A 14,037-nucleotide genomic window follows, 5' to 3' on the forward strand; every position below is an offset into this window, starting at 1 on the left:
TCTTAAAATATAGATTACCACTCCCAACTCGGCCATGACTGGGTGGAAAATTAGTTATTTATTATTTATTTTGCAAAATGGTTTAATATTTGTTGCTTAATATGTTACACACAGAATAAATCTCATTGAATAATAGTCGTTTATAAATCTAACATCGGGTTTTGTTTGTTTTTTTTCCAGGTCCGTTGGATGCATCCTCTTTGATATGTGTGCTTTGAAGCATGCGTTTGAAAGCACCTCACTTCTGTCTGTGCTGTACAGGATTACGGATGATGATCCCCCATCTCTGCCATCTCAATACCCAAGACAGTTGAACACCATCTTTAAATCGTAAGTGAATCTGTTTGTCAGGGACGTGCAAGGGGTGCACAGACCCCTGCCTCTTTTACTCCTGTTTTAAAAGTGCCCTTTTCAGAGGAATGTATTATAGGCCTGTGACCCATCATTACTATATTTTTGCCTTCTTTTTTTTCACTTGAGCAAGTTCTCTGCACGTCACTGCTGTTTGTGAAAAAATCTAAAAATGAATAAAAATTATTTTATTATGTTTTAAAAATTTAAGGATTTCGATTATTTGGATTACGGTTCTTATTTTGGATGGACATTTCACTCGATGGAATCTTTGATTTTCTTTGGATGCATTTTGTTGAGCATCTTCATGGCAAACTTTATAGCAAAGAAAACATGATACATGATACCGGTTGTGGTAGAAGCAACTGGTTCAATGGAATGAAATCTTTAAAAAATACTTAGACAAATTCCTTGGAAGACCAAACTATACAGATTTTTTTTTTAGTTGGTTTTATGCTGTTATTAAAAAGTCGGCTAATTGAAACTTATCAGGATTGTAGGGGACTAGGATATATAAATACCCCAATCTCGTTACAAAAGAATAATGAAACGAATGGGAATTGAAGGAAACAAAGACTCAAGTAATGGATAAGATAAACGTCGTTTATTTGCTGTTGAAAGAAATGAACATTTTAGTTATAACATGTCCGCGCGTATGTAACCAATGTCCGTTGCAGGACTGGTGTTGTAGCAAGAAAAGGAAATGTGTTTTCATCTCAAGTTTGGGTCATTATTGTTTGTTCGCGCGTGGGAATTGAAGTGAGTGTTGTAGTGGAAATGAGAATCCAGCGTGTAGGCAAGGAAGAGGATATTAGAGTTGTCATCAGTTAGTAGTCAGCTACGCGAAGGTGTTCTTAGTGGCCAGTAGTAGATGGGGAGAGAAAGAGGGAGAATGTATACATACAGTCATCAGCTCGTGCCCCATACATAGTAGGAAGTGGGCGTGAGGTGCGCGTGCGCGCGCGCCGAAACGGCGGCGGCTTGTTCGCCCAACCTCTCTAGTTGAGAGTTGGTCCTAAAAAGAGGATTAGAAACAACTTGTCTCCATGTTTTATACTCGCTTCTGGAGTGTCTTTTGCGCATGTGTATTTCCTTAGAAAGCGGAAGTGACGTCGTCCATGTGTGTGTTCGTGTTCGCGTGTGTGAGTACATGTGTATACGTAAGCGTGTGTGTATATATACGTGAATGTGAGTGTATGTACGCGAACGTGAATATGTGTACATGTGTGGACGTGGGCGCGTATGTTTGTGTGCGCGTATATATATGACAGCTTGAAATATGAATATGTTTTTGTGTGAGACTTGAAAAAGGCTCGTACAGGATTAAAGACAATTCCATTTCTGCTGCAATTGGTGGTATAGTCCACTGCATGCAAGAAAGCAGATTCCATATTGTACTTTGGGGTAATTGTGCCAAAACTGGGGGGGGGGTAATTGCACCAACTAAAAAAAAGTGCTCTTTATATGCGTGGTTGGCAAAAGAGCACTTTTAGCTAATTGGCGAAATTACCCCAGACTTGGCACAATTACCCCAAAGTACGGTAGTTTTATCCTAGAGAAGGGTATTATCAATGAAACATGTTTTTCAGAGCATGTTTACCGTAATTTTGTCGAACTGGCGAGTGAACCCGTCACCAGAGGCGTGGAAACCTTGGGGTGCTCTAAGGTACTGATAATAGCCACACTCTGTTATGAATGTGGTTGCCCCTCAGGCAATTGGGGAAAGCAGTAAGTTATGATATCCGTTCTACGTTTTTAAAACTGTTTTCTTGGTTCACGCAGGCACAACAGACACCCATGGAGGTTTGAAGTATCGCCCACACTGAGGATTGAACCTTCAACTTCCAGAATACCGTCACTTAGAAATGATTATTACTTTAGCCACTTAAGACTTCTACTTATTCATGGAATAAGAGAAAATCGACACTACCATACTATACCAAAGACGTACTCACCCAAAGCAGGTTGAACCGGTTTCCTCTAAAGGAGGAAGTTTCATGGGAGCATGAAATTCACACGCAGTCTCCAGTTACATCCATATCCCCTTTCAGAGAAGATGTTGACACTAGGTTCTTGCAGCTCTTGCTGGGAGGTATCGGCGTCTTCCTATATACAGCACCTGGTATTCCCAAATGGTCGCCCATCTGGTATTGACCAGGCTCAATGTTGCTTAACTTTGGTGATCAAACCAGATTGTGCCAACATGATTATGCTAGAGTGCTACCATTAAAACACGTGACCTTTTGTATTTTATAATTTATTTTTCTACATAGTCACCACCATTCTCAAGGCACTTTTGCCAGCCTCGTTTGGCACTGTATATAAAATAAAGGGTTTCATTCAAAAATTCAAACGGTCGGGACAAGATCAAAGTGTAGTATCTGTTCTTCAGATGCTGCACTTCAATTTCTTGTTCTCTGTCAGCGGAGGAGAAATCCTTCACGACTGAGACAATTTAAATTTTTGTTCCTTTTCTCCACATTAAAAAACGAACCTGGTGTCTAACTCTGTTCCGTGGGGAGGCATTGTAAATGGGGACAATAAGAATGGAGGTTACGACATTGAGCGAATGTTATAAGAATGATCTGAATAATTCAAGATCTTTGATGTTTCAGGATTTTTTAGATGAGAATTAGATGAGCACCTTCGACGATTCGACACGACACGATCCCGAACAACTTTTCCTCGTTTTAACACATCATTCAATTGATAAGTTCAAATTTCAACTTTATTAATCAACATAGCTTGTGTTCAGGATTATACTCTGATTCGAAGGCTTCTCTAAAAAGTCGATGCCTTTTTTTGTGGAGCAGTTTGTCTCTGTTTTACTGGAGCATTCGTTTTTGGTTTGCAAACACCCAGTAATCATAGAGAGCCACATCTTGAGAATAAGGTGGGCCTGAAAGCAATTTCTGTAGTTTTGTCACTGTTGTGATCTATTTGTGACATGGTGTATTGTCTTGGTGAAAAAATACTTTTTCTTCTTGCCTGCTTTTATCGATTTCTTGCGACTGAAAATGACTAAAATCCATTTTCAATCTCTTTCTGACAGGTTGCTTCAGAAAACGCAGATTGACCGACCCAATTTTAGGCAAAGTTCTTTATTAATCAACATAGCTTCTGTCCAGGATTGAACACTGATTCGAACACTTTTCTAAAAAGTCAATGCCTTTTTTATGGAACAAGTTTGTCTTTTTTTTTCCTGGAGCATTCTTTTAAGGTTTTCAAACACCCAGTAATCATTGAGGGCCATATCTCGAGAATAAGATGGGCCCAAAAGCAATTTGCGTAATTTTATCATTGTTGTGATTTATTTATGACATGGTGCATTGTCTTGGTGAAAATGCACTTTTTCTTCATTTCAGCCTGGTTTTATAGATTTCTTGAAACCTAAAATGACTAAAATCCATTTTCAATCTCTTTCTGACAGGATGCTTCAGAAAACGCAGATTGACCGACCCTCGGCGGCAGACATCCTCAAAATGCCATTCATTGCAGCTCACATTACAGTAAGTCCTCAGCAACAATTTCTAACCTACTGGAAGTTATAATCCCCGACAACCCTTCCAAATCACTCACTGTTTTTAGAAAGCTTACATGCTTAATCATCCTGGTTTCAAAATTTTTTAGATGAGGATTGAAGAGTTGGTTTATTTGTATTATTCAGGCTACCATTCTCATCGTGGATGTTATTCTCACAACGTTTCGGCCTATGTAACCTTCAACTTGAATAACGTTGTAAAAGATATAAGTGTATTTTTCATGCATGCATAGAAGAGCACTTTAAGTTGACTTATGTCTGCCAAATTTCTTTTTTATTTTTCTTCAAGTTTAACCCCTTTTCAGTTATTTTTACCAACTAAAAACTAAATCGAATTTGTTCTACAGGTCCGAATAACCTATATATCAAGTTTTAAGTTTGTAGATCAAAAGTTGACAAAATAGTTCTTATATTTATTTTAAAACAAGAATCTACAGACACGCATATGTCGGGGGCGCTGCCTCTCTTCAGCGTAGCTTGCCTGTATCTAGGAATCAAACCCGGGACCTTATATATTACAGGCTGGTGTCTTTTTTTTTTTTTTTTTTTTTTACACAGTGATCACCACTTATCAACGCCCGGAAGCCACTCAGGGATAAGGGTTATTGCAAGTACAGTACGTTAGTGTGGAGATTTGATGAAGTGCTTACTTAAGGGGGCGGTTCATTAGGAATTTGTTAACGTTGGACTTTAAGACATCCAAGTTGTAGTCCGGTGGGAAGCAGGCAGACGGAACAGAGTTCCACAGGCGTGCAGTTCTAAGAAAGAAGCTTTGTTCATGGAATCCACGTTTTGATTTAGGCACAGATAAAGAGTGGGGGAAACTTTTGACAGTGGATTCAGCTAGACGGGTGTTTTTCGTGAAAGATTGGCGAGGGGGGACGAGAGATTGGAGTTCAGACGAGCACCTGCCATGGAAATAACGATAAAACAAGGATAGGCTCGCAACGTCTCTTCTGTGGGAAGAGAGGTTGCAGGGTAGAGAAAAGGGCATCCCCCACTAAGCCACGAAGTCTATTTTGTACTCTGTCAAGGCAGGATAGGCTGTTTTTAGCAGCTCCTGCCCAGATATGGCAGCAGTATTCCATCCTTGGACGTACTTGGCTTTTATATAGATTGTCTAATCCATTACGCTATGAAACCACAGACAATTTTGCTGTTTATTTTTATCCTTACATAGATTTTGTTGTTGTTTTTTTTAAAACGATATATATATATATAACTATTCCTGGTTAATATTTTCTAGAGGTGAAACAATCAGTGAAGTTTTAACAAGGTTAATGTTCAATAGGGCAAGATATACTTTTATTTTTTTACATAAGCCGTTAATATGTCACTACACATTCATGAGCATGTTTTCAGTCAGCCAGTGCTTTTTCTTTTTTCTTTTTTTTTTTTTTAACGTAGACATCACCACTTATCAAGGCCAAGAGGCCACTCGAGGATAAGGGTTAAAGAGTGTACAGTAGAAATTGGACAATATAGTAATGGAAATTCGGTAAATTCGTTAACAAGTGGGACGGCTCATGAAGAACTTGTTTATGTTAGACTTGAAGACAACCATATTGTAGTCAGCCGGAAAGCAGGAAAACGGAAGACAATTCCACAGGCGTGCAGTTCTAAGAAAGAAGCTTTGTTCATGGAATCTACGTTTAGGTTTAGGCACAGATAAAGAGTGGGGGGAATTATTGATAGTGCTTTCAGCTAGACGAGTGTTTCTTGTGAAAGTTTGGCGAGGGGGATCATAGACTGAAGCTCAGTCAAACACTTTCCATGAAAATAACGATAAAGCAGAGACAAACTCGCAACATCTCTTCTGTGAGATAAAGATTGCAAGGAAGAGAAAAGGATATCTCCTACGAGGCTATGAAGTCTATTTTGAACTCCATCAAGGCAGGATAAGTCCTTTCTAGCAGCTCCTGCCCAGATGTGGCAACAGTATTCCATCCTTGGACGTACCTGGCTCTTATATAGATAGAGAATTGCATCAGCAGTGAGATATCTACTGGATTGATAGAAGGATCCCACCATTTTTCCAGCGGCCTTGGCAACGGATTTAATGTACGTGTTCCATTTAAGATCAGGAGTAAAGGTCAAGCCCAGAAGCTTGTCAAAACATGAGGCCTCCTCAAGACGAGAGCCATTCATTTCAATTGATGGCAGATGGGGATCAGAACGTTGATGATGTAAAGATAGAAGCTTGGTTTTAGATGCATTAAAAGTAACCAGCAACTCCTTTCCCCATTGTACCATGTGCTCAAGATCAGAGGAGAGAGAATCAGAGAGAACTTGGTCGTTTACGGTCTTAGATGTGCTACCATAGATGGTAGTGTCATCAGCATAAATGTCTACAAATGATGTAAGGATGTGATTTGGAAGATCATTAATATAGATCAGGAAAAGAGTTGAGCCCAGGATGGACCCCTGAGGGACTTTTATTATATATGAAACACACACACATACATACAAAAATAAAATCCTCTTTTCGGCGCTTCTACACTATTGGGACAAAATTTCGGAAATTTTAAAATCGTGAAACTGAATTTCACATGAAAACAATGGTATCTACGTATTCTTCATATTTTAAGATGACTTTATCAAAAAATTACGAAAATCAATAAGGTAGAAAATTATTTATTGAAGAAAATAAAAAATAGAATTTGATGAAACAAGACACAGGAGAGTTCAAAAGGGAGGTAATTTTCTGTTCCGTTTAAGCAAGATGGCGGCAATTTTTCACCTGCTAACACGATTTTTTTTTTTTTTTTACATGGTGGTCACCACTTATCAACGCCCGGAAGCCACTCAGGGATAAGGGTTATTGCAAGTACAGTACGTTAGTGTGGAGATTTGATGAAGTGTTTACTTAAGGGGGCGGTTCATTAGGAATTTGCTAACGTTGGACTTGAAGACATCCAAGTTGTAGTCAGGTGGGAAGCAGGCAGACGGAACAGAGTTCCACAGGCGTGCAGTTCTAAGAAAGAAGCTTTGTTCATGGAATCCACGTTTTGATTTAGGCACAGATAAAGAGTGGGGGAAATTTTTCACAGTGGATTCAGCTAGACGGGTGTTTTTCGTGAAAGATTGGCGAGGCGTCCCAATAGTGTAGAAGCTCTGAACTTTTTAACCATTAGATGTCATGCTGTTTATATGGACTGACAATAATGTTATACAGCCACCGGCTATATAACAAAGTATCAGCAAATCACCAAGTAGGTATGGAGAGTGCTGATTACATCGTAGCTTGCTTCACATGTTTCTACTCTTTTTTAGTAACAAAACAATTGCTAAACATTTTATTAATAAGAACTTTGACCTTCACCTTTTATTACTATTTGACCTTCACCTGTAATTACTATTTGTTTTCTGATTAAACAAGTCATCGCCACATCAAATCAACACGCATTGAAGAAAAAGATCAGCCATGTTAACTTTTAGCAGAAATGTTTCAGCCTAATAATTAATAAACCAATCTCTTTATGTAACATTGCCCGGGAACCAACACGTTGTAAGCCTCAGTCGCAAATTAGACAAAGAACAGAAATAGAACTTGAACTCGCTTTTTTTTTTTATGTTGTACAACGACATTTATTTCCTTATTTTCAAACGTACTCTCGAGCGCAATCCATATCTCTAACGTGATCTCGAACTTTGTTCCCATCTCTAACGTGATCTCCTTTGTAAAGTCTTTATTTTTTCCCCTACTGGTGACGATCCTGGATATGACCTTAAACTATATTCGATGGGGAGGCTCCAGCTTGCGGGCTTTGGGGAGTGTGGAGCCACACTTTAATTGCCATTGCTCTCAGATCCACTCTGACCCGGAGTGGTAGTACCTGTTAGGGTCCCAACTATGGGTTAAATAGAAACCGATTTGAAAACAACAAATATATTCTATTAAAAAAGAATTTCTTCAAAATCTTTGGAGTCGGCATTAAATAACCTGAAAAGGATTGATATGCCGTAAACCAAAAACAACCAACCAACCTACTGGTGACGTCATTTCGTATGCATTTGCATACGTGCGTCCGCGCGAAGTATTACATTTATGCCCTGCAAGATTTGAACTTTCTTTCCGGCCTTAAAATTCCCACATGGACCCCTTTAAATTTAATTTAAGCCTCTCATTTTATGAATTTTCTAGAATCAAGATAATACATTTTCCACCTATGGTGAGATACGAACACATCTCGCCATTATTGTTATCAATAAATTATTATTATCGATAAATTATTCTTATCAACAAATTATTGTTATCGATAAATTATTGTTATCAATAAATTATTGTTATCAATACATTATTGTTATTGATAAATTATTGTTATCAATAAATTATTATTATCAATAAATTATTGTTATCGATAAATTATTGTTATGAATAAATTATTGTTATTGATAAATTATTGTTATCAATAAATTATTATTATCAATAAATTATTGTTATCAATAAATTGTTATCAACAAATTATTGTTATCGATAAATTATTGTTATCAATAAATTATTGTTATCGATAAATTATTGTTATCAATAAATTATTATTATCAATAAATTATTGTTATCAATAAATTATTATTATCGATAAATTATTATTATCGATAAATTATTATTATCAATAAATTATTGTTATCAATAAATTATTGTTATCAATAAATTATTGTTATCGATAAATTAGTATTATCAATAAATTATTATTATCGATAAATTATTATTATCGATAAATTATTGTTATCAATAAATTATTATTATCGATAAATTATTATTATCGATAAATTATTATTATCAATAAATTATTATTATCGATAAATTATTGTTGTCAATAAATTACTGTTATCAATAAATTATTATTATTATCGATAAATTATTATTATCAATAAATTATTATTATCGATAAATTATTATTATCAATAAATTATTATTATCGATAAATTATTCTTATCGATAAATTATTGTTATCAATAAATTATTGTTATCAATAAATTATTATTATCGATAAATTATTGTTATTGATAAATTATTATTATCGATAAATTATTGTTATGAATAAATTATTGTTATGAATAAATTATTGTTATCAATAAATTATTATTATCAATAAATTGTCCGAAACTTTAAAAAAAAAACATGGTTTTTTAATTTTTAGAAAATGAGGGAAGAATGCAAAAACAACTGTATGTTCAACAGTCAGTGCGGAGAAAGAGAGGTCACGGAAATACACAAGAAACTGTAAGTAAAATGTTTTTATTATTATTGATTACTATCCCCTTCTGTTTCCATTTTTTTGCTAGTATATATATATATATATATATATATATATATATATATATATATATAGCAAAAGTGGTAATTAGTAAAAACCTGAAGAAAATGCTCAATACTATTGCAGAGCAAATATGTGTTTTATTTTTTTATTACCGTTTTATCTGTTTAGTTTCACATGTTTCGGTTATTGAATCGTATTAACGATCCAGTAACTTCGTCAGACTTTACAGAAAGGGTTATTATGATTTGGAAAAATTATATCAGATAAGCACGAAAAAAAAAAAAAAAGAAAAAAGGGGGAAAAGAAAAAGGAAAAAAGCGAGGGCGGGGATATATATATAAATTATTATTTTTAAGTAAATTGAACTTTCTTTTTTCTTCATTTGAGGACTGATTTCTTCTGTGGAAAGCAACCATTTATTAATTCGCCTGATGGGGTCTTCTGGTTTTAATCAAATATTTGTCTGAAATATTAGCATGTCCAGTGCCTCGACCATGTAAATTTGTTGATAAAATATATTAATAAAGATACATCTTGCTTTCCTTATATATATATATATATATATATATATATGAAATTTATTTATACAAACATTGATGGCTACATATGTGCATACCTGTTTCTGTAATCACCCGTGTTGGGGGATTACGTCTTCAGGCCAAGGATTATCGTCGAGAACTGATATTTCAAACATCCCCGCTCATAACCCCCACCCATGTTACATTCTAACTTTGTAAACGAAATAAGAAAATGTTTTTATTTGAAATATCAGTTCTCGACGATAATTCTTGGCCTGAAGACGTAATCCCCCAACGCGGGTGATTACAGAAACATGTATGCACATATGTAGCCATCAATGTTTGTATAAATAAATTTCATATACCTGCTCTGTTTACTCAGAGCACTCTTTGGTAGACACATGTTGTTTCATTGGATGTACTTCTAGAAAACTAAAATCTACTGGCTAAATATATATATATATATATATATATATATATATATATATATATATATATATATATATATACTTTCAATTTATTTTTACATAAGCAGTAATTTGTTGCTACACAGTCACGAGCATGATTCGGTCTTCTAGTTTTTAGTAACTAGAGACCTCTTCAGGCAATAATGCTTATATTAAAAAGCGAAATTCTTCATGAAAAATGTGGATTTATTTATTTGTTTATTATTTTTTATGTTGAGGTAAGGGAATGAAGTAGTAAGGGTTGGGGGTTGAGAAATTAAGTTTTGAGGCCAAAGTGGATATAGATGTTATCTACAACAAGAGTTTGCGCTGCCTGTCCGCTGCCAGTCTAAAACCTATATGACCTAGTGTATTTCAATTCTTTTTTTTTATTATTTGTTATTTTCTTAGTTATTAAATACTAGAAGACCGAAACATGCTCATGACTGTGTAGCAACACCTCTTTGCTTATGTAAAAATGGTTGGTTACATTCAATGCTGCTAAGACTAAGCTTGTTTCCTTCAATAACTACAAGAAACCTTCTCTGCCACCAATAGCAATGGCCAAGAACACATTACCTGAAAGTACTTCTTTTAAACTCCTCAGCCTAACGTTTACAGGGAATATGAACTGGAATAGATACATTGAGAGCATTGCCAAGGCTGCTGCAAGGAAGGTTGGCTCCCTCTACCGTGCTAGAAAACTACTTACGCCTGACAGTATCCTATACCTCTATAAGGCAACCATTCGCCCATGTATGGAGTACTGTTGTCACCTGGGCTGGTGCATCTGCTTCTTGTCTCTCACTCCTGGACAGGGTTCAAAAGAGAGTCGCCAACCTGATAGGTCCTGAACTGTCATCTAGGCTTCAACCTCTGTCCCATCGACGAGATGTTGCATCCCTCTGCCTGTTCTACAAATACTTCAATGGTGAATGCTCTGACGAACTGCAAACACTTGTACCTCCCCGACGTAACTACCCCCGACAAACTCGACAAGCTACTAAGTCTCATCCCTTTACAGTAGAGATCCCTAGGTGCAAGAAAGCCTTTTACTCCAATAGTTTCTTCCCCAGAACTGCGGGTCTTTGGAACTCCCTTCCGGGATTCTGCTTTCCCAACTGCAATGATATGCAGAAGTTCAAGTGTAATGTTAACAAACATCTTTCTACTCATCTCCCTTCATAATGACCCCGCTAATTAAGTCCCTGATAGTAGCCCCCTGCTTCAAAGTGGCACTGTGCCTTGTTTGGGGTGAAAATTGAATAAAAAAAAAAAATGACTGTGTAGCAACACCTTATTGCTTATGTAAAAACAAATTGAAAGCATAACTTGCTCTACTTCCGTATTGAGCACTCTTGCATTAACCTCGTTATGGTTACCTTTCCTCTGGTAACCATAACCTCAATTTATCTATATATATAAAAGCGAAAATGTATGTATGTGTGTTTGCTTTTTCTGTATGTCTACAAAAGGCTTTTTTCAGAGAAACGGTCGGTTGCTTCACAACTTTTTAAAACTTTTTATATCACCTATAAATCGTAATATCTCACAGTTAACAGACTGTCTATTTAATTTGCTCGATTTCGGGAAGATAAATATTCAACATTTGTCGCTCGCCGCATGTGGGTTAGTCTTTTTCCTATAACATCTTGGGAAGCGTTCCCACAGTAAATGATACTATCCCGCAGTCAAACTTGACCCCATTAACTCCTTAAAACGGGCACCTGCCAAATCCAAGTAATTAGATAAATTCAAACGTGTTTCCGTTAGCATCTCGCAGTGGGGCAATCGTTAACGTCGCACATTTTTATTTTCACACTTTAATTTACAAATTTGCCCCAACGGTTCGGGTTCGATCCTTACCTACCAAAACAGTTTTTTTAACCCCCACCCACCCCCGGAGTTTCCACACACACCTCCAAACATCCGGGCAACGCCGGGTACCCCTTGCTAGTATATATATATAAACCGAATTGAACCGAATATTCTGATGATGATGATGATTAAAAATGTGAACATGATGATGATTAAAAAAACCGCGAATGGGCAGAAATAAGCAACATGATTTGTATTTAATTATAAAAAGGAAATCATTGCTGAATATGAATCATACATCTGAGTACGGCCAGAGGGCACATTAGCTAAAACGTAGCTGAATTATGAATAGCGATTTACGAATCCATAGATTTTTTGGTTTTTAAATTCTTCGGAAGTAAACAGTGTTATTTAATTTCTAAACTCCACCGAAAGTCTGGCTTAAATATAATAAATAAGAATACCCATAAATTGATATCTTTTTCTTTTGTTAAATAAATGTGCTTGTTTACATTTTTATTTTAAATAATTAACACATTATTTTCATGGTAAGTGCTCGTCTGAGCTTCAATCTGTGATCCCCTCCCTTGCCAAACTTTCACAAAAAAGAAAACCCTTATCTAACTGCAACCACTATCAACAATTTCCCTCACTTCTTATCCACGCTTAAATCGAAATGTAAATTCCATAAACAAAGTTTCTTTCCTAGAACTGCCGTCCTACTTCCCTTCTGAGTACATTATGGCTGTCTTCAAGTCTAATGTAAACAAATTCTTGTTGAGCTGTCCTCTTAAATAAATAAATTATTCCCAATTTTTCACCACCAATGATTACTACACTTTTATCGAGGGTACAACTGTACACTCAGTAACCCTTATCCTCGAGTGGCCTTTGGGCCTTGATAAGTGGTGACTCCCTTGTAAATATATATGTATAAAGAATTAAAATACACTAGGTCATATAGGTTTTAGACTGGCAGTGGGCAGACAGAGCAAACACTTGTTGCAGATAACATCTATATCCACTTTGGTCCCAACCCTATCACTTCATTCCCTTATACGCGTTGTGATTTCTAATGAACAACTGATTTTGACTAAAGTGATATGGTTAGGGTTATTTGTGAGTTTTAAGAGATCAATATAAAGAATAAATTGGATGAAAACGCTTCTGTTTAGATAACAAACAATATTCATCATATATTTATAATTGAAAAAGAATTACATTATTAATTGAAGACATTGTCCATTGTCCAATCCCAAATGAATGTTCTTCTGATCAGCACTTTCCCGGTTGATAGTACAATAAACTGAACTCAGAGGTAGCTCTTTAAAAGGTTTCTCCATCAACACTGGGTCCTGGATATATCCAGTTATGAGGCCTCAACTTGCTGGCTTTGGGGAGTGTGGAGCCACCCTTTAATTGCCATTGCTCCCAAGTCCACTTTGACCCGGAGTGGTAGTACCTGTTAGGGTCCCAACTATGGGTCGAATAGAAACCGACTTGAAAACAACAAATATATTCTATTAAAAATAATTTTCTTCAAAATCTTTGTTTTCAGCATTAAATAACCTGAAAAGGGTTGATATGCCATAAAACAAAAACAATCAACATACCAATTCATCAACACTTGGTAAATATCAACATATTTCTAGCGTGGTTGCGTCAATGTTTCTGAAGTGATGGGTAGTGTATTTGTGAGATATAGCGAATATAGTGAATAAATTGGATGAAAACGCTTTCATATAGATCAGGGTCTCCAAACTTTTCGAATAAATGTCCATATTGCTGACTTTTTAAAGCTATGCAGACCAAAATAAAAATTACCTGACAGTGTTTTATACTCTTTTGCTCATTAGCTTTGCTTTTTAATAAAACCGGTTCTCCAAAATCTCATCGTAAAATCTGCTTTTAATTAAGAAAAGGGGATTAGCCACCGTGCAGAAATAATAACATTATTTTGAAAGCCATTCTTAACATGGGGAGGGTGTTTTGTAACTATTTTGTGCAATTTAATAATAATAAAAAAAGATATCGTGAAGCTTGAGCGCGGTGGCAAAAGTGCACAAGCATCAAAGGGGGGTAGGGGAGTGGGTCGTTGCCCG

At 35.9% G+C, this 14,037-nt stretch overlaps 1 protein-coding gene across 2 annotated transcripts in view; it reads left to right on the forward strand.

The window, feature by feature from the left end:
- Positions 1-14,037, forward strand: part of LOC145258343 (serine/threonine-protein kinase Nek11-like) — a 72,101-nt gene that overhangs the window by 25,212 nt on the left and 32,852 nt on the right. For both annotated transcript variants that reach the window (XM_080116534.1, XM_080116535.1), the window contains exons 5-7: positions 181-330; positions 3,782-3,860; positions 9,034-9,116. In XM_080116534.1, coding sequence (XP_079972660.1) covers positions 181-330; positions 3,782-3,860; positions 9,034-9,116 — 312 coding nt within the window. The remainder of the gene's footprint in view (positions 1-180; positions 331-3,781; positions 3,861-9,033; positions 9,117-14,037) is intronic.

The sequence above is a fragment of the Euprymna scolopes genome, chromosome 33 (genome assembly GCF_053919585.1).
Source record: "Euprymna scolopes isolate OS-2025 chromosome 33, ASM5391958v1, whole genome shotgun sequence".
Lineage (NCBI taxonomy): Eukaryota > Metazoa > Mollusca > Cephalopoda > Sepiida > Sepiolidae > Euprymna > Euprymna scolopes.